This window comes from Nicotiana tomentosiformis, chromosome 9, assembly GCF_000390325.3.
Source record: "Nicotiana tomentosiformis chromosome 9, ASM39032v3, whole genome shotgun sequence".
NCBI lineage: Eukaryota > Viridiplantae > Streptophyta > Magnoliopsida > Solanales > Solanaceae > Nicotiana > Nicotiana tomentosiformis.
The window spans coordinates 112228974-112255952 of record NC_090820.1 but is presented as its reverse complement, the minus strand read 5'-3'; the positions used below and the strand labels follow the sequence as shown (position 1 = coordinate 112255952).

General features: G+C 37.3%; 1 protein-coding gene across 1 annotated transcript; it reads left to right on the top strand.

The window, feature by feature from the left end:
* The first annotated feature begins 13849 nt into the window (after positions 1 to 13849).
* LOC138899368 (uncharacterized) lies at positions 13850 to 14377 on the top strand. The gene has a single exon (XM_070185534.1). It carries the CDS (start codon positions 13850 to 13852, stop codon positions 14375 to 14377), a length of 528 nt encoding a protein of 175 aa, XP_070041635.1.
* Positions 14378 to 26979: the final 12602 nt, after the last annotated feature.

Genomic DNA, 26979 nt, shown 5'->3' with positions numbered 1-26979 from the left:
GGGTCGTTATATTGACCGTAAGTTGACTTTTTGATATCGGGGTCGGATTCTAATTCCAGATGTTGGAGTAGGTCCGTAATGTCAAATATGAATTGTGTGCAAAATGTGAGGTCAATCAAACGTGATTTGATAGGTTTCGGCATCGAATGTTAAAGTTTGAAGTTTTAAAGTTATTAAGCTTGGAATGGGGTGCAATTCATGAATTCGACATTGTTTGATATGATTTGAAGGCTTGACTAAGTTCATAACGTGTTTTGGGACGTGTTGGTATATTTGGTTGAGGTCCCGAGGGCTTCGGGTGGATTCCTGAAGGATAACATATCGATTTTTGGAGTTAAGAATTTTTGAAGCTTAATGCTACTGGTGTAATTGCACTTGCGTGACTTTGGCCACAAGTACGAGATCGCGGGTGCGGCGAATTACGTGAAGAAGAAATAAGGGAATGGAGCTGGGGGAGCTGCAAAAGTGTACTAGAGAAGCGCACCTGCGAGTGCGCAGGCGCAAGGCAGCTACCGCGGGTGCATAGATTTTGCAGATGCGCAGAGCAGGTCGCACCTGCAATGCTTGCAGAAGCGAAGAGACTTCCGAAGGTGAGAGGTCTTGGCTGGGTGGTGAGGACTGCATGAGCGGAATTTTTACTGCACCTGCGGAGCAACAGGAGCGGCTATTGTACTACAGGTGTGAAGGACGGTGCTGGGTAGTGTGTTCTTTAATGAATGAGGGCTTGGCTCATTTTCACCTCATTTCATCCATGAGAGCCGATCTTGGAGCAAGTTTGGAGCTCATTCTTCGTCATCAATCTCAAGGTAAGTGATTTTCACTTATCATTAAGCTAACTACATGATTATATATGGATTTGAACATAGAAATTAGTAGAAATTATGGGGTTTTAGTAGAAAACCTAGAATTTGGTATTTTTGAAAATGGAATTTGGAATAAATTACATATTTGAGTTTGTGATGGCATGGGGTAAGGTTTATCTTCAAAATTTTGGAATCCGAGCACGTGGGTCCGAGGGTGATTTTTATTGACTTTTTGATCGGGGTTAGAAATTATTATAAATTAGATTATAATGAGTATTAGGGTATATCTCTATGGGTTTGTATATTAATTGGCTAGTTATGGAGTGTTGGGTATCAGTTTGAGTCGTCGGAAGGGCTTGGGAACCGGTTAAGGAGCTTCAGAGTGAATTAAGTCTCCTTTCTAACCATGTGAGAGGGAATTATTCCCATAGGTGTATTGGTTAAATATGTGCTTCTACTTGCGGGGGCTACGTATGCACGAGGTGATGAGAGTCCGTGCGTAACTGCTTATTATTCTTATGTCCGGGTAGTTTTAGGTCTACACCATGCCTTGTTGATACCGTTGTTTGCTTATGTTTATTATTTGCCTTGAAAAGAGTTGAAATTGAGGATTTCGAGATTTGAAAGTTTTAATTTAATCTCGTATGTTCAAAAAAAAAGAATTTAAGAAATATTATAATAACTTAAGAAATCTATGTGCAAACGCGTCGCAAATATATTTCGTGAGCGGGGTAAATTTTCACTACTCTGATGGGAGCGGGTCGTTCGCCTCGGCAGGTTTACCTTTGACCGCGTCACATGTATGATTCGTGAGCTGGGTAATATATGCATCTATGGTTCGCCATGTTCGACCCTCGGCAATGCACAATTTATTTTTATTGTTGGATCTGGCCGTACGACCTCGACATGACTTGCGCATAATTGTATTAATTGCTTCGGAAATTATAATAATTTATATTGCCTCATTAGCCTGATATATAAACTATTAAAATGATAAAAATGAATTTGGAAAATCTCTTGCTAACAAAAGAATTATTTACTTATTTCATGATATCGGGCTTACAGCCATTCTACGTGATCCATGCTTAATCATATCATTGGTATATTAATTATAGCCCATAGTAAGTGTCCGAGTCGATACCTTGTCACCACTTCTTCGAAGTTATGCGGTATACTTACTGGGTACACGTTGATTTACGTACTCATGCTACACTTGCTGCACATTTTTGTGTAGGTACACATATGTTTAGCGGTCTTGTGGGCGCAGAGGCGCGATTATGGCAGAGACTTAGGTGAGCTGCATTCTATATGACGATCTGCAACCAATAGAGTCTCCTTCAGAGTACTTACATTTTTTCAGTCCAATTTGTATTTCGGACAACTGTTGTATTTCATTTTACATTCCTAGTTAATGCTCATGTACTTGTGACACCAGGTTTTGGGATGATTATGGGTTGCACTGTATCGGAATTTTTAAAGATATTATTATGTATTTTGTAAACTCCATATTCTGCTATTTAATTGAGAAAAAACTATGATTTCAAAAATATTAAAATGAGACCTAAATTAAGTATTTAGTGTTGGCTTGCCTGACAATGGTGTCTGGCGCCATCACAACCTTTAACGGATTTTGGGTCGTGACATCATGGTATCAGAGCACTAGGTTCACTTAGGTCTCACGAGTCATGAGCGAGACTAGTAGAGTCTTGCAGATCGGTACAGAGACGTCTGTACTTATCTTCGAGAGGCTATAGGTCTGTTAGGAGCACTTCCCTTCTTGATTCCTCATCGTGCGATTTTATTCCTTTGAGGCTTATGCCTTTATTTCTTCCTTTTCCATTTTCTGCGCCGTGAAGTGCTTGCTATCGAACGAGAATTAAGGAATTGTAATGGTACTTCAGATGTGGTGCGGGATGTTTCCCCCTGTATAGTTGATTGGGCTATTGTTGTCGCCTTGTGGAAGGATATTCTGTCATTTCAGCTCAATAACTGTACTTCTGAGAGCTTTGAGGCTATGAACAGGTTCCTATGATGCTCATGAGTTGTTATCGCACAGTATTGAGGTGAAGGTGAGATGCTTGCCTATGTGTTGGGACAGTGAATGACTTGAGAGGAGGGTTGCTCGGTGCATGATTCAGAGATTCGGTATTTTATTTTCGGCGGAGGAAAAGGCAATTAGACTATAAATGTTCAGATTTGGTTTGATAGAGAATGAGACTTGGTATTATTGAGCATGGTGGAATTTTAATCTGTGATGTGGTGTCATTGTTCTTGTTGAATACGTTAAGTTTGCCGATGTTATGGTCTTCATCAAATTTCCTTCGGGGCAGGGTAGTATGAGATAGTGCTGGAGAAACGACTATCAAAGATCGCGGTGTGTGGTGGTTCAGGATTGAATCGGTGCTCCTGGTATTGATGACTCGAGGAAGATGATCTTCGAAAGGTGTTTAAAAAAAGGCGACCTATTGGTTCAAGTGCTACAGAGATGGATTTTTACTTAAGGCAACAACTATGCAGTGAAGGATGAGGAAGGACATGCGGGAGGTGTCTCACAGTGGATAAGCTTCTAGAAGGCCAAGTGCAAGAAACAAGAGTCGAGTAGTTGCTTAAATGAGTGAGTTTGATCAAAGTGGGAGAGTGGTAGAGTAGCATATGGGTTCTATGGTAGGATGACTACACGCCTGGAGAAGAGGTTAGAGTGAATTAGGACTCATGGTGAACAATGACGAGGTCTACGGACTTAATTCGAAATATTGGCTATTATACGGTGGGAGATTTGGATACAATAGAAAGGGGTTACTTGATATGAAGAAGGATACAACATGAACTTAGATTTGAAGGTATTGTCGCACCTTTAGTTGATGTCCATGAGGAATGGACGGATTTGTACAACTGGTGAATGAGCACGGGCTCAGGGTGGTTTATTGGCTTCGTGGTAATTCTACTCGGTGCAGCATTGTTGGAGGATGTCGGCATGGAATTTCCAGAGGTGAGATATCTCTTATGAGCAGGTTAGCGGTTGCGTGGTGTTAATGAAGCTTCTACAAAGAATTTTACTAACTATCCAGTAAAAGGTCGAATATGTGAATGCGACTAGTGATTAATAATGTTCATGAAATGTTTAACATAAGGATTTCGAGGGCATTTGGCGGGTTGATGGTGCAAGATCAGGTCGACGGTGAAGAAAATATCTTGGTGGGTTCCAGCGTTATGCAATAGTAGCTTAAAGCTAAGTGGGAGAGTCTCACCGTCTACGAATTTAGATTTGCATGGTTGTCTACTTGTGAAGTTTCTGGTTATCGGCATATTGATGGGTTATTACGGCTAAGGGAAGAGAACGTCAATGGTAATTTGAGCAAAGGATTCAAGGAATATGTTCTATAATTGGCATTATCGATTCATGTTCAGGCTTTGGGAGGACTCAGAAATTATGCTTCGTGTGGAAGTGAGTACAAGGAAGGTTATTCGGCCCTAGTGGACTCAAAGGTTAAAGTGTGGTGCCTACGGATTTTGAGTCCATAGTATGGTTGAATATCGAGCATCTACAACGGATTATGATAAAAGACTTGGAGTGTTCTGTGTTATCTTTGGTCTACGGGGTATCATGAGAGGAATGGGAGCATGTAACTTTGGATTTAAAAAAGAATTATCAGAATTGGTGTATCAGTTGAAGACGCGATTATTAGCACGAGGAGGGTATGAAATGGTTCGTGGGTTTTGAGACAATGTGGTCTTGTGAAATGATGTCACTCAGGATGAGTGCGGATTGAGTTCCCTATGTTTTGAATGGAGCTATTAATATTCCTAAGACAAGTCTAGGGTAAATTAGAAGGAGTCGAGTCGGTTAGCAATGGTTGAATTGGCATAATGATGGCAATGATCAAATCCTTCAGTGTGTTGGGTTATTCATGTTATTTGTGACGGTACGTGCGAGGTTTGACGGTCGCCGTAACTGGCCTTATTTGGAGGCTTTCGAGTATTATGACCTGTTATGTGCAGATGGATCCCGGAAGGGTTATGGTGGTTTAGACTACTACTTGAGGTTGGTATTTTTTGCGGATATGAGGATTCGGTCGCGTGTTGCGATAGTTCTCTTGAAACGAGTTAAGTAAAAGGTTTCTATATGATGAAGTGTTTACCCTATTCGTAGATCGGAAGTTAAGATGAAATTCTTGTACTCTTGCGCATTGGCATTATTAAGTGTAGTGATCGACATGAGATTCATAAGTGGAGGATCAAGGTTGCAGTTTGGTGTCGACAAGAATGTCAAGAGCTCAGATGAGTGGGAAAGATATCAGATGGTTAGAGTAAGCTGGTATTGTCTTTATCGTCACCTGAGATCGGTGTCTTGTGTAAGAGGTTTTGAGTAGTGATTTTGGATATTTGATTTGCTTTACAACATTGTGCGACCAGTAGTATGGATGTGCAGACTTGTTATCTAGTGTAGAAGGTCGTGGGAGCATGTCCCACGGAAATATTGTATAAGTGTGATATGTAGTCGCTTGATTGATCGAAGATTGGAACCAAGTATGGAGATTGCGGTACGATTGTTAATGTGAGAATTTATGTCTAGAGGGCACTCGGTTCATTTGGTTGTGGACTGTGGAGGTTTGTTTCGGATATGATGGTTGTTCTTATGTGTTATGGGATAAAGGATTATTATGAACCCTTGAAAGGTTATTAGACTAGTATGGTGCGATCCGAATCGGCTTGAGGTCCATGGGTGGATCTAGATATGAATCTGGGCTCTATTTCGGGCCGAAAGTGTTCATTTCAGCATAGCGCTACTTGTGGAGGGGTATTCGGACGTTGGATGTTAATTCGTCGTCGGCTACTTCATGTAATACTATATTGTGCCGTGTGAGTTGTGAAACGGCTTGTTATTTTCATATGTGTTAAGGTTCCGCGCATCGATGGTGTTTTGTGAGCAGGATGGCTCTCAAGATGTAGATCATATATCGCACCTTAGTTGTGCTTGAGTTTTGTAGCATATGGTGCTATCTGTCTCCCCAGGGATGGTATTATGCACGTGGCATGCTTGTGGCCAATATTCGGGTATTTCTTAGTTATGAGTATTCTAGCTCGGTAAGTGTCTCCTTATGTATATTTTGTTTTTGGATCGGATGTCATGCTACCATGGGTATATTGTTTGGATCAGGTTGCACGCCGCAACAGTGAGATGTTGATTACAGTCTCCTATATCTATTTTCGTGTGTTTTGTTTTACATTTCCTTAGAAAGGTTCATAAAATCCTTTTGGTTGTTTAAATTAGTTACGCGGGTTGAGTAATCCTTTCTAGAGTTCATTTTTCTTATGTATCACGTTCGAGTTTGTAGCTTATTGGCACATTGTGGCATCATGTGAGACTTTTGGCAGTGCCTGAGGTGGCTTATTGACTGGGCAGCTTATTCTGGGTGAGATGAGAATTTTGGATCTGGGATCAGTGCGATCGGATTATATGAAGCATATTTAAGAGAAAATACCATTATTCTGTTCATAATGGTGTGATGATTCTAGTCAAGAGGAGAGATTCAATGATTTGTTGACTTGGCAATTGGTTATGAATTTCTACACGTCTCTTTTGTCGTGGCGGTATTGATAGAGTTGAAACAAGACTTATATATGTTATGAGGTGTATTGTGAGCATCAGATTCGTGAAATTTCGGCTATTGTTATCAGAGGATGTTATTATGGTCATATGAGCTATGCAGTGCATAGTGTGGATTCAGCCAAGGTATGCAATCATGTATCGGTGCATCGCATAGGGATTGATACGGTGTTCGTATGATAGAGACAGGCCTGGGACGTGTTGTATATTTGGTTGAGGTCCCGAGGGCCTCGGGTGGATTCCGGAAGGATAACAGATCGATTTTTGGACTTAAGAATTTCTAAAGCTTAATGCTTCTGGTGTAATCGCACATGCGTGACTTTGGCCACAGATGCGAGATCGCGGGTGCGGCGAATTGCTAGCAGAAGCGAGAAGGGACTGGAGCTGGGGGAGCCGCAGAAGCGGACTGGAGAAGCGCACCTGCGAGTGCGCAGGCACGAGGCAGCTATCGCTGGTGCGTAGATTTCGCAGATGTGCAGAGCAGGTCGCACATGCGATGCTCGTACAAGCGAAGAGAGTTCCACATGTGCTAGGTCTTGGCTAGGCAGTGAGGACCGCAAGAGCGGAATTTGGACCGTACTTGCGGAGCCGCAGGAGCGGCTATTAGACCGCAGGATTGAAGGACGGGGCTGGGTAGTGTGTTCTTTAATGAACGAGGGCTTGGCCTATTTTCACCTCATTTAATTTATGAGAGCCGGTCTTGGAGCGAGTTTGGAGCTCATTCTTCGTCATCAATGTCAAGGTAAGTGATTTCCACTTATTATTAAGCTAAATACATGATTATATATGGATTTGAACATGAAAATTAGTAGAAATTGTGGGGTTTTGGTAGAAAACCTAGAATTTAGTATTTTTGAATTTTTACCACGATTTTGGACATGGAATTTGAAATTAATTACATATTTTAGTTCGTGGTGCCATGGGGTAAATTGTATCTTCAAAATTTCGGAATCCGAGCACTTGGGCCCGAGGGTGATTTTTATCGACTATTCGATCGGGGTTAGAAATTGTTACAAATTGGATTATAATGAGTATTAGAGTATATATTTATGGGTTTGTATATTTATTGGCTAGTTTTTGAGCGTTGGGCATCAGTTTGAGTCGCCGGAAGGGCTTGAGAACCAGTTAAGGAGCTTCGGAGTGAGGTAAGTCTCCTTTCTAACCTTGTAAGAGCGAATTAACCCCATAGGTGAATTGGTTAAATATGTGCTTCTACTTGCGGGGGCTACGTGCGCACGAGGTGGCAAGAGTCCGTGCGTAGCTGTTTATTATGCTTATGTCCGGGTAGTTTTAGGTCTACACCATGCCTTGTTGATACTGTTGTTTGGTTATGTTTATTATTTGCCTTGAAAAGAGTTGAAATTGAGGATTTCGAGACTTGAAAGTTTTCATTTAATCTCGTATTTTCGAAAAAAAAAAGAATTTAAGAAATATTATAATAATTTAAGAAATCGTTATACAACCGCGTCGCAAATATATTGCGCGAGCGGGGTAAATTTCCACAACTCTCATAGGAGCGGGTCGTTCACCTCGGCAGGTTTACCTTTGACCACGTCGCATGTATGATTCGCGAGCGGGGTAATAGATGCATCAATGGTTCGCCATGTTCGATCCTCGGCAGTGCACAATTTATTTTTATTGTTGGATCTGGCCGTACGACCTCGACATGACTTGCGCATGATTGTATTAATTGCTTCGGAAATTATAATAATTGATATTGCCTCATTGGCCTGAGATATAAACTGTTAAAATGATAAAAATTAATTTGGAAAATCTCTTGCTAACAAAAGATTATTTTTACTTATTTCATGATATCGGGCTTACAACCGTTCTATGTGATCCATGCTTAATCATATCATTGGTATATTAATTATAGCCCATAGTAAGTGTCTGAGTCGACACCTCGTCACTACTTCTTTGAAGTTAAGCGGGATACTTACTGGGTACGCGTTGATTTACGTACTCATTCTACACTTGCTGTATATTTTTGTGCCGGTACACATATGTTTAGCGGCCTTGTGGGCGCAGAGGCGCGATTATGGCAGAGACTTAGGTGAGCTGCATTTTATATGACGATCCGCAACCAACAGAGTCTCCTTCAGAGTACTTACATTTTTTCTGCCCAATTTGTATTTCAGATAGCTGTTGTATTTCATTTTACATTCCTAGTTAATGCTCATCACTTGTGACACCGGGTTTTGGGATGATTATGGGTTGCACTGTATCGGAATTTTTAAAGATATTATTATGTATTTTGTAAACTCCATCTTCTACTATTTAATTGAGGAAAAACTATGATTTCAAAAATATTAAAATGAGACCTGAATTAAGTATTTAGTGTTGGCTTGTCTGACAGCGGTGTCCGGCGCCATCACGACCTTTAATGAATTTTGGGTCGTGACAACGACCTTTAATGAATTTTGGGTCGTGATATCGTAACTCTCCCTAAAAACGTGGGGGTTTGGGAATTCGTAAAGCAATCCATAAAAATAACGATGCACTGGCATGTTTAGCATGGAGATTATTCACCAACCCTTATACAATTTGTGCTAATACCTTAATCCAGTGATCCGGCATATTTTCCGCGAAGGGAATAAGGTGGCACACATTTTGAGTAAATTTGGAAACTTATGTGTTATTCCTACTAATAGTACTAGTGATGTAATGCCACCTTAGTAGTTTATTAATAAAATATCCGTTTCTCCAAAAAATTAATATTCTCTAACAAAAACAAAAAAAATAATTAGAATGATAAAGAGGAGTTTATTGGAGATCATCACATTTAGTGTGGATAATACCCAAATCAAGTTCTAGTCAGGTAATGATTTAAATAATAGTACTTAATATTTGTTTTCTTTAATAACGAATTTCTTGCATTTATGCCTTTTGCGCATGTTTTATTGTGCTTTACTTCTCAAATGATACAGTATTTTCTCCTTAATCCTAACTACCATCGTCTCATGCGTTAATTAATTGGCTTCTAATGTGATTCCTCTTATAATTATTATCTTTTGTTTTGCTTCATCTATATATAGGACTTTGTTATTTGTCACCAAAACACAAACCATCTGAAAGAGGAAATATTTTGATCTTACAGCCTCAAAATACTTTTGTCAGCATGAAAATGGGGTAAAATTCTATTCTATTTCATTGAAATTTTGTAAAATAGTATAAATTCTCGTTGCTGAGATATGCGTCAAATAAATAGGAATAAAAAAATACTGGATTAAATTCATGCTAGGCAACGCATAAAAAAGTTTTCTTATTCTTTACTTAATTTCCCTTTTAGACTATTGAACGCAAAATTTCTTAAAACTCAAAAAATACCTCCTTGTATCTTAAAAAAAGAATGAGTTAAGTTATGTGTAATGTCAATATGAAATACCCTTTTTACAAAACCATTGAAGTTCAACTTATTATAAATTAGTTACAATTTTGTCTAGTTATCAAATATTGTTCACCATAGAAAGTTACATGTAATTATCATATAAGTAAATTGACTGTGCAAATATTTTTGCAGCTCCAGCTTAGCGATGGTCACATTCGCTTTTCTTCTGTTTACTACTTTAGTTGTTTTACCTCGGGACCTCAACCCTACTCGTCACCTCAGTGAGTTCATCAACATGTCCCTCTGTTTTATTTTATATAGTACTCTTCTTTTTCGTCTTTTCAAAAGAATGACATCTTTTAATATTTGAAAACTATTTAATTTTAAACTTTTTATTAAACCAATAATCAGTAGCGGGATATCCAATAGGAAAACTGACACCGTATAGCTGCTTTGAAAAATAATAGTTGAAAAAATATATTTTGTTTTTATAAATATGCATTTCTATATGTTATAAAAATATATAAATTTTATAAAGTTTTGAGGCTATGGATATAAATAATTTCGGTCGCGGGCTAAAAGTAATTTTTGCCCATTCTAATATCCAAGATTCAAAATTGTTCCGTTTGACTTTTAGTGAATTTTCCTCCTCTAAGTTCATTTATTTCTTTTCATATTTTTGACTTATTTTCTTTCTGACTTTAACTCACTGTCGCTAACTTAGCTACTTTATATTTAGTCATATTTTGATTGATCTTTATATCAAAAGGCAAATTCAACTGTGTCTTATTATTATAAGGATTTTACGAAATACATTTAAGAGGCCTTTTAGTATAGCTTGGCTTTAGTGGGGGTTTCCAAGGCTTCATTTCTTGTTCCAAATTGATTTTCCATTTCCATTATTTTCAAATGCTTATCGTACAAATATATTTACACAATGTATTTTTACCAAAAAGAAAAAAATATTTTCTCCATTTATATTTATGTGTTTTACTTTTTTCATCTTTTTAGAAAAAATACCTTTCACCACTCATTTTGCCCCTAATGAATTCTCTTATAGAAATAACTTGGCATGTTTAATTAAGACCACTTGATTCAAAGGCTAATTTTGTAAGTATGTTATAGATCATACACACATATAGGTGAAGGTCGTGTGATTTAACAGTCCATTTTTCATTCATGAACTCGTACACACTCAAAACAAGACATGAAATAAAATAGGGTGAGTACTACTTATACATGTATTTTTTTCTTCGTTTTTTTGCGAAATAGTGCCAGATGACACCTTCTGCATCAAGGCATCTAATTTTGGGGCTAATTTATTCTTGTAAATGTTTTGTAGCACCTCAAGAAATGTTTAGTCCAGTACAAGAAATGAAGCCTCTACCAAGTAGAGCAGTGCCAATTTTTCCAAAGGTACCAAAGGAGCCACCACCATCACCACTACCATCTATGCCAAAGGGTTTGGTGTTGCCCTTACCATCAAATATGGATGATATTCCAGTTCTAAATTCAACCCGAGACGATAAAAATAACCCTTCGATTCAATCGCCAACAATTCTGGGTGGCCGTCCTGTTTCAGAATCGAAAATTCCTAATAAGGATGAAAATTTGACGTCGTTTGGTGGAGATATCAAGAAAATTTTGTAGTATGCTTGAGTAGTACTCCTGCTGATCACAGGGTCAAGATTTTATTTAATGCTTATAGTATGAATAATATGTGCATGTATTTCAGTAAATTAAAATAGTTTGAATCTTGTCCTGTCAATTGCTGGCAACTATATATTAAGAGTAGTTTTAGTACAATGTCACAATGTTAGAAATTTTGTCTATGTTAATATATTTATAGTACCCTAAATATACCTTATTTATAGAAATTTTGTCTATGTTAGAATTACCTTATTTCTTTCTTTTTATTTCATTTATTCGATCCATATTTAGTCATCACTCATCACTTTCTGTGTGCTTTCTTTGTTGGAACAATGAACATTAGAGTAGACGTATAGAGGCTGTATTTAATAAATGGACTCTACCTCTTTCGCTTGTGCACCAAATAACATTTTGAGCCCTTCAACTCCTTCTTTGCTTGTGCGCCAAATAACATATTTGCCTCTTCGGCTTCATATAATTTTATCTTATATGTATAATCATATATAATCAATCTAAAATCTATGTATAAGGACTACAAAAATTAAATAGTGAATTCGGCCGGCTATTTGTGTAAAATCTCTTATATTTAAATGATAAAGTACCGCACTGAATGATAATCCAAAACCCATAGTTAGGCATTATGGCTCACATCTCCATCTTGAAGAATTAACCCAAATAGCCAGTCATTCAACCACTTAAACTAAAAATATTGGTGGAGTTATAATACATACATAATTTATGTATTATATGTGTATAATTATGTATAATTTATGTATATGACTAAAAAAATAATAATGAATATGAGCGGCTATTTGTGTAAAGATCCCTTACACCTCCTCCTAATATTAGACTGAGCGTCTTGTTTTCGGTCCATCTTCATAGCAATCCAATTTTTATGTCCAGTCTAGCCTATATACATGAAGATGAAGTAGAAACGATATCATGTAGCCTCTCTACGGGTTGCTATTTAGGAATTAGCCAATGTGCCGTGAATTCAGTTTTCCTTTTCTGTTTTCGGAACATAAATCCTGAGTTGTCCTGAAATTAAGATTTTTAATTTTAATTTTCAAGATAAAACAAGTATTGATTAATCCCTAAATTGAAGTACTAATAATGGATGTTTGCATACTTCCCCGAAGAAAAAGTCTAGAGACTCTTAAATTATTGTAATCAAAGTTCACGCATTTTGGTTTTTCTACATATTATGTTACTTTTTAGATTCTGGTCCAACTTGTTTTTTTTTTTATTATTCTTCGTAATAATTTTGACAATATAGTGTTAGGGACGAGCATGTTTTCGGACTAGCATGTTCCTGCCAAAAACTTTGTTGAACATGTTAAGTTTCTGATCGCATTTTTAGCCTTCGGAATATAGCAAATTCTCAGCAACGTTTGGTATTAACAAACAATATTCTCAATGTAATTATGTACAACTTATCTTAATGATCATTGTGAATTCAAAATAGATATACGCCGCAATCTGATAGAGTGAGAAGCTCTACCTTCTCTATAACATCTACGCAAACCTCCCCAAACTATCACTGAATCCAACTATGGAGAAACTACAAATAGAATAACAAAAGCAATACCGTATACCTCCCAAACCACCAGATATCAATAGTACAAGTATTAATAATGAACCTACCCAACAGTCTTTTAAAGAAAAACTCCTCTCAACCGAATATATGACGAACATTGACCTATCAAAAGATGCAATTATAAAGGAGCTACAATCCCCACTAGATGCAAGCATGGATATAGCCACAGAAAAACTGTCTCAAGGCATAAGGTCGATCCAACTCACAAAGGAAGACAAAAATCGCATGTACCAACCATGGAAGCAGCTGATCATTAAGCTTATAGGAAAAAGAATCCAACATCAATGCCTTAAAAGGAAAATACAAGAATTGTGGAAACCATCAAAAAACTTTCCACTGATTGACTTTGGGTTTGACTATTTTATTGTGAAATTCAACAAAGAGGAAAACATGATCAGAGTACTTCAAAATAGGCCATGGTTTGTGTTGAACACTGAGCGTGTGAAGGCAAAGTTGAAGCTGTAGTTGCAACATTCCAGCTAGGACCCAACTCATCTTAAGCTAGTCAAGATATTACATATGTTTCTGTAATATTTGGTTAGTTAGTTATAACTATAAATACACTGTACATGTAGGAGGTAAGAACAAATTTTTCATTTCCTTCTTTCTTAGAAATATAGAGCATTTCTGCTTTCTCTCAACTCTGATCTTTTTCTCCTTCGTCGTCTCTCTAGCTGCACAATCCATTTTAATGGAAGTAATCATGGTATCAGAGCCTATAACGCTGATCGGTGGCACTCAATAACTCAGTTGTCTTCGTTAGTTTCTCTAATTCACTCAATTAAGTGAGTGAATTCTTGTGAGGAAACTCTAATTGAAGCCAGGGATTGCTTTTTGTTGTTCACTCATTAATTCAGCTAGAGATGACAATTGAAGATGTAATTCATGGCACTACTTCTACAAATTCTACTGGAACTTCAAATCCAGTGAATGCTACAACTGGAGGAAGTGTCTTCCCTACAATCGATCATAATCACCCATTGTCCTTGCAGCCAACCGACACACCAGGTAGTTCTCTGATCTCTCTTCAACTTGTTGGATCTGAAAACTATGCATTGTGGAGTCATGCTATGCGAATTGGTCTGCTAGGAAAAACCAAGGTAGGGTTTGTAGATGGTCGATATCCTAAATCTAGATTTTCACCTGAACTACACGATCTATTGGAAAAGGTGAATGTTATTGTCCTTTCATGGATTATGAATGTTGTTAGACCTGGTTTACTAAGTATTGTGTTGTATGCATCGAGTGCACATAAGGTCTTGGAGGATTTTAGAGAGTGGTTTGATAATATGAATGGCTCGAGGGTGCAGTTTCTTCATAAGGAAATTCACTCAGTTAGCCAAGGCACTAAGACAATGCCCCAAAACATCTCACCTAGAAGCTGCTCTTAGAGAGGTGAAATATGTCAAGGCAGAACTTGGTCTAGGACTCTTAATGCCTATAGAGAATACAAGCAAGCTAACAACATACTGTGACTCAGATTGGGGAGCCCGCGTGGAGACGAAAAGGTCGGTTACAGGCTATCTAGTGAAGTTTGGTGGTGCTCTTATTTCCTAGAAATCAAAGAAGCAAGATATTGTCTTTAGAAGCTCAGCTAAAGCTGAATTTAGAAGCATGGCCTCATGTACTTCATAGGTTATTTTCTTCTCCTTCGTCGTCTCTCTAGCTGCAAACTCCATTTCCATGGAAGCTATCAGTTTGTTAATGGTTATTTACTCTCTGTAAAAAATGGGAACCTAATTTCATAGCAAGTGAAGCAACACAAGATAGACCAACAATTTGGATACGCCTCCCACAGATACCCACCGAGTTCTACGATGCCTTAATACCAAAGAAAATAGGTATCACCATTGGGCACCTGTTAAAAATAGACTCATGTACCAGTGCAACTATGCATGAAAGATATGCACGACTGTGTATTGAGCTGCCTCTTGATGAACCAGTCCAGACCTGCATCTTCATAGGCAAATATAAGCAGCAAATCATCTACGAGGGAGAACAAATCCTCTGCAAGTTATGTGGGAGGCTAGGCCACACCTTCCATCATTACACCTATCAAACTGCATCAGCATCAACCAACGAAACAGAGCCCATAGCAGCGCCTAACAATAACTAGTCGAGGGAACAATGGCAAACTGTTTCATTCGCCAAGAGAAAGAGAGCTCCAGTGTAATGACCCGACTTGTCATTTTAAGAATTGTTGCCCCGTATAATGACTTAAGGTCCATAACAACTTCGAAATACGTATTATGACTAGTGTGTGGGGTTGAGTTTGGTTTTCGGATGATTTGGGATCCAATTGGGAGAAACATTCTTAATTAAGAAGCTTAAAAGAAAAGAGCTAACCAGAGAGTCGACTTTTGAGCAAACGACTCCGGATATTTATTTGGAAGTCCGTAGTTGATTTTGGCTTGAAATGGCAAAAGTTAAAAATTAAAGGTTTGGAAGTTTGACCGGGAGTTGACTTTATTGATATCGGCATCAGAATCCAGTTATGGAAATTTTGATAGGTCTGTTATGTCATTTATGACTTGTGTGCAAAATTTGAGGTCAATCGGACTTGATTTGCTATGTTTAAGCATCGAACCTAGAATGTTTTGACATCGATTCTTCAAGAATACTTGGTATCACATATTGAAGAATTAGATCTGTATTGAAATTTCGAAGCCTTAGCAAAAAGAATCGTCGAATTCATACATCGTGTGAGAGACTTATGCCCATTTCCGTTTCGGGAATGATTATTCGTCGCCGTCAGTGCCCATGGTAGCGCGGAGCGCTAACCCTGGCACTGGGATGTTTAAGGGTTCTGGAAACAGTGCCACAGACAGTGCCCCACGCCACCTGTGGTGCCCAAACAGTAAAAACCCCATAAAACGGGGAGTTTTGCCATTTTTACTCATTTTTGAGTTTTGGGAGCTCGGTTTAGGCGATTTTCACGGGAAAATATTGGGGTAAGTATTGCTTATCCTATTTGATTATATTTATTGATTCCATACTCATTTACATTATGAATCCGTGAATTTATGGAAGAAAAATCAGATTTTTATAAAATCTTCCAAAAATGTAAAAAGAAGATTTGAAGGTCAATCCGATGTCGGAATTCAATAATATTTGTATTGTTGGACTCGTTGTTGAATGGGCGTTCATATTTTGTAACTTTTGTCGAGGTCCGTGATGTGGTCTCCACTATTGATTTTTGAGAGAATTTTGGATTTAGATTATTAAATTTAGCAAATTCATGTGGAATTAATTCCTACAATTCATGTTGAGTATATTGAATTGCTTGTGACTATATTTGAAGTATTCGAACACGAGTTTGTGAGACAAAGATTTATTGGAATCTTGAAATTTTGTTGCGAAACGAGGTAAGTATCTTGCCTAACATTGAGTGGGGGAATTACCCCATAGGCATTGAGTCTTTTGTGGAAATTGTGTAATTGAAAAGTATGTATGTGAGGTGACGAGTACGTACTTAGTTTATATGTGCAAATTATATCGGTTGAAATTCGTAGATACCCTTATGTATTAAATTTGAAAATTGTTGGAACTTAGTAAATCCTTGATTTGTCATGCCTCATTCCTTGTTTGTCGAATTTGTATTTTATATGATAATTTGGTGTTATTGTCACTTGGATTTTTATGTGAATTTCGTGTGTTGTTGATTTGATATTTCTTTTAAATAATTTCATTATGGATTTTTTATTTGCAAATAATTAATTAAATATGAAGCGTTTATATATTTATCTAAAATTTGGATTAAAGAAGGCGTTGTCCTATGATGAGTTATTTTCCCATCCTTGTGGTTGCTTTTGAGATTCTATATACATTGTGTTGAGTGGTGGACTATCTGTTGTGAAATTAATTGATTTTATTGTACCTTTGGAATGGTTGTGGCCTACGGGCAATTTGTAAATACGAGTTGATGATGTTGTGATAATATTATGTGTGAATTGTTGTGTGATTTGGGTTACTGTTATGCGGCCTATAAGGGTGGAATTCTATTGTTGACATTATACGGGCATAAAGGTGGCATTTCACTATTGTTATGTGTGTTGGAATATTGTTTGGGCGGAGTGATAAGGGAGGCTATTAAACAGAGCGATAATGGAGGCTATTATAGGAGCGATAAGGGTGGCTATTGATATTGTTAGGTTGGAGGGATAAGGGATAATGAAGGCTATTATAGAAGTGATAAGGGTGGCTATAAGAGAGACAAGGGTGTCTATTGTCAGGGATGATATGTGATGATATGGGGTTATTGTGTTTGTAATGATATGTGATGATGTGGGGTTATTGTGTTGGTAATTTTTATGTGATGATGTGGGGTTATTGCGTTGGTAATTTTCATGTGATATTGTGATTTTTCTTGTGTTTATTTTTATATCTTGTGCAATATGTCTCGTTGTTGGTAAATTGATAATAGTATGATCTATGTTGAAATTGGGAGCATATGGATATTGCCAGGCGGATTATGAAATGAAACGTGGGCATGAGGTGCCGTGAGTAAATAATGATGATATTGGCACGTTAACTGTCTGTGCAGTTATGATATGAAATGTGGGCACGAGGTGTTGTGAGTAAATGATGATGATATTGGCACGTTAGTTGTCCATGCGGTTGTGATAGAGAAATTGGCACGAGGTGCCGTGGAAATATGAAAGTGAGCTGAGACCCGTGTTTTTATGATTTTTAAATGAGGTGTCACAGGGTGATTTTTTTTCCGAAAGATATTTATTTGAAAGAATTATACGTGAAAAACATTTATGATTTGACACGAGGTACCGTGGAAATATGAAAGTGGGCTGAGACCGTATTTCTATTAATTTTAAATGAGGTGTCACACTGTGACTTTTATTCGAAAGATATTTATTTGAAAGAATTATATTTGAAAAAGATTTATTTGAAAGAATTATATTTGAAGGAATTATATTTAAAAGAGATTTATTTGAAAGATATTTATTTGAAGGGAATATATTCGAAATATATTTATTGGAAAATATTATATCTTGAAGATTATTATTTGAAAAATATATAGGCGAAATATTTAAATTTGAAGGACTTGATTTATTGGTTGTACTTGTATTCATTATTTCTTGAGCAATATTTATGTGTTCTTGTTGCCCGGCTGTGTATATCATTGGTCGATTATAGTTGCCATCATTGTTAATTATTTCGTATTATTTTTGTATGCTATATTGCACATGTTATTAGACTAGTGAGTGTCTTGACTGTACCTCGTCACTACTACACTGAGGTTAGTCTTGATACTTACTGGGTACCGACTGTGGTGTACTCATACTACACTTCTGAATATTTTTGTGAGAGCCAGGCATTGGAGATATCGAACTCGGATAGAGTTAGAGTATGGTCGCAAGGATTCAAGGTAGAGCTATTTGGTCGTTGCAGTCCCTTGGAGTCTTTCCATTTTATTGTACTGTTAATTATTAATCAAACAGTATTGAGTATTTGATCCTCGAGATCATTCCATGTATTCAGTTAGAGTTCGTGACTCAGTATTACCAGTCTTGGGAGGCTGATAGAATTATTTTCGCTGTTGGTTTCGACACGTCTATTAAGTTATATGTTTAAAACAAATGGCTTAAATTGTAATTGTAATCGACTTACCTAGTCTTAGAGACTAAGTGCCATCACGACGCCTGTGGTAGCATTTTGGGTCGTGACATCCAGCAACAGCTATGATACAGAACCAAGGAAAACTGACGGTACAACAACACAGTACCACAAAATTGCAAAGTGGAGAGCCAACTATAAATGTTAAAATCTTTGACGCCACCACAGGTAAGTATCTTTGTACCCAGAAACATGCTTTTAAATCTAAAGAGTCTAAATATTCCAACAATCCTAATACTAACTTACTCAATAAAAGACAACTACACGCCAATCCCATAGACAACATGTTGGAGAAGAATCCAATAACTAATATCCAGTACCCCACCTCTTCTTATAAATTTGCCCTCTCCAAGAAGATCATAAAGAAGACGTTAATTCCTCAAACGCTCCAAATGACCTGCAAAACGTTGCCCCTGCCGCACGCTCTATCCCTTCCATACAACCAAAGAAATCAACCAGTAATAAAGAGACACGTGCCCCATACGTGGCTCAAAATGATCGTAACCCTACACCCTTGCATTCTGATTTGCTGCCAAATTCTAATGGTAGCTCAAGTTTAACAAAGCCTCCCCTATCACATGCAGACAAAATACACTCCACAAATGACAAGTCACAGAAATACAAAACAATCCTCAACACTTGTCAACAGACATCATCCAAATGGACATAGCTGTGGAGTTAGCTGATCAAGCTGCCTCTATTTATTCGCACACGCCAAACTCACCCAATAACATGCAAATTGAATCTTTCAAATCAGCTTTCCTCTAATACTTTAAAAGACACCACATGAGAGAATAATGCCAAACTTGCTACTTCCTCTAAACAGGTGAAATCGACTAATACTGCTAACTCACATAATTCCCATACCATCTTTCCAACTTCCCACCATGAACAATTAGAACAACCACATGTAACTCCCACACCTGGTGTATGCAACACACCCGCTACACCTAGACAACTAACTAACCAACTTTGTGGATCAAGCAAAACCTCAATGGCCAAGCGTTGTTCTTCACAATGATGCTTAAGGGACAAGAGATTATGGTGACCATTCGAAATCCAAACTTTCTATCCCAAGTAGTGACAATTGGGATGAAATTGGCAATGAACAACTCCATGAACCACATGTGGATGGACAATATCCTCGATCCACTGGTACCTGCAGTAGCTCCAGCACTGTTCCATGCCATGCACAACCACTGGAACCTACCTCAACACTTTAATCTACTACTGAACATGAACCAAATGTTCGATCTCCCTTTTCGCCAACCTCAGGTACTGATAGACATGAATCCGCTACTATTTCCATGGCAACCACAGCCAACACAGCAACAACTACAAATGGCGGCCCCGATGGAACAACCACTAAGCCCAGATTAGGAAGGATAAGAAATGGAAGAGGTGGAAGACCTGGAGATACTTCCCCCTCCGGGAAGAAGGTCGTTCACAAAAATCTCAACAATAAGAGATATAGCTCTTATGCTATTCCAGGAGAGGGAGGACAAGAAATACATATTCCGATGCCCGATAGTTCTTAAAAAAATTCTCAATCGAGATAACACCACCAATCACTAGAGCTGCAGCAAAGCATGTTGTCCTACTAACCCCAATTTGAGAGAGAGTCTATTCAGGATGAGGGGATCCAACCCTAATGGAGATACACACCTTAACGTCTCTTCAATCATGAACACACCCACTAGCATAGTCATTTGGAATGTTAGAGGTGCAAACAACACAGAGTTTAGACGTAACTTTAGAGAATTGGTTAATAATTACAACCCATGTATGGTAGTCCTATTGGAAACAAAAATGGAAATCCATGCAACCCTTAAGGAGGAGTTCCAACCCATGAGAGAGCTGGTGGCTTAGTAATTATGTGGATGGATACTATGGTAGATGTTGAACGTATAAGGCAAACTGGCCAAGAGCTGCATGCCCCAGCTCAGGTACTCCCGAACCACACTCCTTAGAAATTAAGTGCCATTTATGCAAGCACATATCTAGTTAATAGAAATACTCTTTGGGAAAACCTTATGTCAATATTTAATAATTATAAAGGGCCTTGGTTCATAAGCGAAGATTTTAACGATGTTCTAACGCATGATGAAAAGTGGGGAGGCAGACAAATTAGCAACAATAGGATATCTAGATTATGGTCATGCATTAACTACTGTAATGTCACGTCCCAATTTCCCCTCCATTTGGGTATTGTGATGGTACCTAGTCTTAGGGACTAGGTAATCCTAACATTAATTGAAACAAAAATATTATTTAAATAACATCTGACAATTTGAAATAGATATCTCTTAAAATTTATAATTCCCAAAATCGGTAGTACAAGTCATAATCTCTACATAGTATTTGCTAGAAAATTTCTAAATACAAATATCCAGAAATAAGAATAAACAATGCAAAATGAAAACCTGAAGGTGACTCTGAACCTTGCGAACGCAGCAACAGGTTTACCTTGAGTCTCCACATCAATGAACTGCAAAGCTACTAATGAACAAATACCTGGATCTGCACAAAATGTGCAGAAGTATAGTATGAGCTGTAACACCCTGAAAAATGTTTTGAAGTGTTTTAAGACCATTAAGAAGATTGACAGGTGATAATTATATTAATTCGAGTTTGTACAAGACTGATAATTTGAATTATATCAATTGATCATGATAATATATGTATGAGGTGCATTACAAATGGTTTATGGTCTAAGAAGAGCCCTAAGGCTAAGTCAAGTTGAAAATTATATGATAGGACAAAGTTTCAAGTGAGTTTGCAAAAGACTCAACTTCCAACGAGCATACCTCTCAATATATGAAGCTTTATGTGGTGTATAACCTATGAAATTAAATCCCTTTGATTCTAATTTCCAACGAATCAAACCGTTTGTCATTTGGATAAGTATATAGAAAGGTATGGCAAATTTGACTAGACATATGTCATATGCGCGTCCAGATGCGCGGCCGCACATATTTGAGACTTTCTGCCTCAGGTGCGCGGCGAGATGCGCGGCGGCGCAAGTAGGAACCCATTAAATAACCCCCAAGGCCGGGTAAAGAGAGAGGTAAGTCATTTCTTTGAGTTAGGGCTTGCATATCAAGGGGAATCCGTCCAACACCTCCCTCCCATGATCCAAGGTAATATTTTTGGAGTAATTGTGAGTTGATTACTACTCCTAAACACTTGTATGAACAAGTATTATTCTTGAAGATCCATAGATTTCCATTTAAATCACTAAATTGGTCAAGAACACTACAAGTTGGGATTCTCAAGAGTTTCACTATAAGAGATATGTCTACCATCTCTAACTAATCTATGGTGATTATTTATGTATGAAATATGTGTTAGGACTTATGGGATGGTGATTAGAAGCAATAAGTGTCCAACCTAGGTGTGTTGGTATTGTAGAGATTGTAAAATGAATTAATTGAAAAGATTTGTGGGTTAAGAGTGAATTGTTGGGCATGCATGTGCTAAGAGAAGTTTTGGATGACCCAGAGACGATTTTGAAATCAATCATTCGTGTGGAAGGTGATTGTTAGGTGAAGAAATTCCATTGAAGGAGGTTGTAGAAAAATATGCACATTATATGTTTGATAAATTGTCTAATATTGGCGCAATTGTGTTGCATTGTTGTAGATTGAAATTTGTTTAGTGTGGTGGACTATCGTAGTATTATGAAGGGGCAAATTTCAGATTCGAGCCGTCCGGAGATGGCTTCACTTATGAAGATCATATAAAGAGTCAGTTTAGTTTCGCCGAGGTAAGTATCTTGCCTAACATTGGGTGTGGGAATTACCCCTTAGGCATTGAGTCTTATGTGAAAAATTATGTAATTGAAAACTATGTACGCGAGGTGACAAGTACGTACTTGGTTTATATGTGCATATTATATCGATTGAAATTCGTAGACGCCCTTAAGTATTAAATTGGAAAATTATTGTAACTTATTATATCTCTTATTTGTCATGCCTCATTCCTTGTTTGTCGAGGTTGTTTTTACATGATAATTTGATGTGCTTGCCACTTGAATTTTATGTGAACTCTGTGCTTGTTTGAGTTGCCATTTTTATGGAAAACACCTTCATTATTTATTTTACCTACAGATAATTTAAATGGAAAAATTTAGTTAATAAGATGAGTAAATCTATTTATTTATTAAAGTTGTGATTTAAAGGAGGTGTTGTTCCTTGATGAATTACTTCTTAGTTCACGTTGTTGAAACATTTGGTATTGAATTATAAAGGTCGTGAATCATATTGAGGCAAAGTGCCAAATTGTGAAATATTATTCGGTTGAGGTGTTCACTCCCGAACATTTTGTTAGGATATTGTACACATTATGATCGAGTCGTGGGCTCCTTATGGTGGAAAAATAATGTATTGTTGATTTTTGTGGAAAGTTATAATATTTGAGCACTTGATGTGCAATTTGTGATATGTTATAATATTTGAGCACTCGATGTGCAATTTGTGATATGTTATAATATTTGAGCACTTGATGTGCAACTTGTGATATGTTGTAATATTGGAGCACTTGATGTGCAATTTGTGATATGTTGTAATATTTGGGCACTTGATGTGCAATTTGTGATATGTTGTAATATTTGAGCACTTGATGTGTAACTTGTGATATGTTGTAATATTGGAGCACTTGATGTGCAATTAATGAGATGTTGTAATATTTGGGAACTTGAGGTGCAAGTTGTATTATGTTGTGATATTTGGGAACTTAAGGTGCGATTTGTGAAATATTGTGATATTAATACGCATGCGTTGGGATAAGGGTGGCTTGAAACGCGTGGCTAGTAGGGGAACTGCTAGAAGTCATGCGGTGATATAAGGTCAGGGTGTTGAAACGCATGCGGTGAGATAAGGGTGGCTTGAAACACGTGACTAGTAGGGAAATTACTAGAGTGTGATAAGGGCGGCTAAAACGCGGGATGCTATTTTGGGAGAAATAATTTCTTTAAAATTAAATGTGAAGGCTCCCGCGGTGATATAAGAAAATGAGATATTGTGAATTTATTTATGATTTGGGACTACGAGGCGGTACCTCGAGAGTGCCCTGTTGATATCTCTTTATTTATGTTCTTGTCTTGGGTGATTTTGTTTCATTTAATATGTGAATTCTTGTCTTCTTCCGTGATGTACTGGTTGACTTTATTATTATGTGTTTTGTGCTCCTAGTTATATTGTGTTGGCTTTGGCTTTTTAGCACGTGACTCTGAAGAAGTGTATTTCTTGTTTTCCTGACTGATTTTCGATGATTGAGTTGATTTAAATAAAAGAAATTATTATATTTTAAATTAAATAGTTTTATATCCAAATTAGTAGTTATCTGATGTTTTAATTTAAGTGCAAATGTTATTTTCTTTACCAAAATAATTTCTAAAATAAATTCATTTCTTTGTTGATTTCTTACTTGATTTAAAAATTGTAAACTTAATTTATTGGAAATAAATTGATCATGCAGATCTTATATACATTTATTATGGACACGTGAGTTGTCCGTGTGGTTGTGATAGAAATATGGGCATGCAGTGCTGTGGAAAATATGAAAGTGGGCTTAGACCCGTAATTTTTATAATTGTGAAATGAGGTATCACATGGTGACTTTTACTTGAAAAATATATTTATTTAAAAGAAGTATATTCGAAAGATATTTGTCTTAAAGAATAATATGTGAAGGAATTATATTTGAAGGACTCGATTAATTGATTGTTCTTGTGTTCCTTATTCGTCTGAGCAATAATTATGATGTTCTTGTTGCCTTGATATTATATCACTAGTTGATTTCGTTGTTATCATTGTTAGTAGTTTTCCAGTACTTTTGTATACTACTATATTGCATAGGTTAGTTGACTAGTGAGTGTCTTGACTGTACCTCGTCACTACTCCACTGAGGTTAGTCTTGATACTTACTGGGTACCGACTGTGGTGTACTCATACTACACTTCTGCACATTTTTGTGCAGAGCCAGGTAATGTGAAGTCAGCTGACTGTTCGCTAGCAGTACGGATTTTGCTGTGGAGACTCAAGGTAAACCTGTTACTGCGTTTGTAGGCTTTGGAGTCACCTTATGATATTGTACTTGCACTGTTTTATCTCTAATTCAAAACAGTTGTATTTGTAGGATTTCTAGTAATTCAGTAGAGCTTATGACTTGTACTACCGGTTTTGGGAATTATAAATTTTTTGGAGGTTTCCATTTCAAAGATTGTTAGATGTTATTAAATTATTGTTGTTATTAAATAAATGTTAGGCTTACCTAGTCCCTAAGACTAGGTTCCATCACGATACCCAACGGAGGAAAAAATTGGGTCGTGACATGAGCACACCACAATGGTGCCCAGTAAGTATCAAGACTAACCTCGGTGGAGTAGTGACGAGGAACAGTCAAGACACCCACTGGTCTAATAAAATGAACAAGTATAAGCATAGGAGCATTAAAAATATGATATCTACATAAAGACTATGCAATATGTCTCACAATACAGTAATTTCAATAAGAAAGGAAACAACAAGTATCAGCGGAATACCATAAAAATGACACAGAAAAGTGAATGGAATACAACCTAAATCCGGAATCACAAATACAACAAGGACAAGTAATAACTCAACAAATACAACAAGTTTTACATCAGGAATTTTCTCACAACTTTCACAAGATGAAGCTCACACAAGTAAGTGTACCATTACACAAATATCAACAACAAGAATTCCCCCAGGCCATCACAAATCTATCCCTCACACAGCCCACCTTGTCTCGCCATGTGTGCAATAATAAAGTAAGTGCCCGCCTTGTCTCGCCACATGCGCAACCCCCCCCATATATATATCCCTCCTGGTCACGCCGCATGTGCAAATATCAATAGTAATAATGGCACGATAGAAACCACGTGTAACGTAATAACAACAACCGCACGACAGAAACCTCGTGCATCACAATAACAACAACGGCACGGCAGAAACCTCGTGCATCCCAATAACCTCAACCGCACGACAGAAACATCGTGCATCATAATAATAACAACCGCACGGCAGAAACCTCATGCATCACCACAATAAGTACAACAACAACAATGATAATAATACAAGGGTACGACAAATAAGTCAACTTAGAAATTCCTGAACTCAAAGAAACGGAGGAACTATGTCACAAGGAGTAGCCACAATATAGAATGCTAGTCATAACAAGAACAACTCATCAAGAAAGGAAATATTATGTAGCAACGGTCCACAATGTACAGTTTGACAACGAGCGAGATAACACATGACGAATAATTCCAAATAAGGACAAGTCAACTAAAATATAGGGTATCTAACTTCTTTTAGGGTTGGGCAATTAAGAGAGAGATACAACAACTTCAATTAAGGATAATCAGTATAAGGATAATCATTTGCCTCAATTAAGGATGAACAATTATAGAAGAGATAATTATAATTTCAGATAAAGATAAACAGTTAGGGAAAAGACAACATGGAATAGAAGAGATGCAATTTCAGTTAAGGCACATATGAATCAAATGAACAACAAAAGTGGATCATGAAGCAATTAATTCCTATTAAAGTAGGTAGAAGTGAAACTGGAAATTAAGAAACGTAATAATAACGAGAACAACTGCATATTCAGTGAATACAAGCACCTAACAATACCTAAAGGCCAATTTTCCAACAATAAGTCTTGGTACGTACACGTCACCTCACGTACACGGACATCAATTAGCATAGAAGACTAAAATCCTAAGGTCTAGTTCCCCCACACGAAGTTAGGCAAGATACTTATCTCAAAGAAGATAGACCGACACTCGAAAATGAACTTCTCAGGTGAAATGCCCTCCGGGCGGCTCAAATCTAATCAAAATAACTTCAAAGCACAAATAAAACTCATAAGAGACTATTCCGGATTATAAAGGCTCAATCTTTTACAAAGTCTAAAAATTGGTCCAAAAGTTGACCCCCGGGCCCACACCTTAGAACCTGAAAAATTTCACAAAACCTGTACACCCATTCCGATACGAGTTCAACCAACTAAATCATTAAATTCCGATACCATTTTGTCCCTTAAATCATGATTTTTTATTTTGAAAATTATCTTCAAAAACCACCTTTTCCCTCAACTCAAAACACAAATTAAATGATAAAAATAAAGAAAATATCATGGAATATATTAAATTCCAGGTGAAGAATCACCTTTTTGCTTGAAAAACCCACAAATAATCGCTCAAAACGAGTTCTTGAACTCCAAAAATGGTGAAAACGGCAAACCCTCGGAACAAACGACTATTTATTCCCTCCTCCAAAATTACTCATCGCGAACGCAGAGGAGCAGACGCGAACGCGAAGGAGAAAACCAG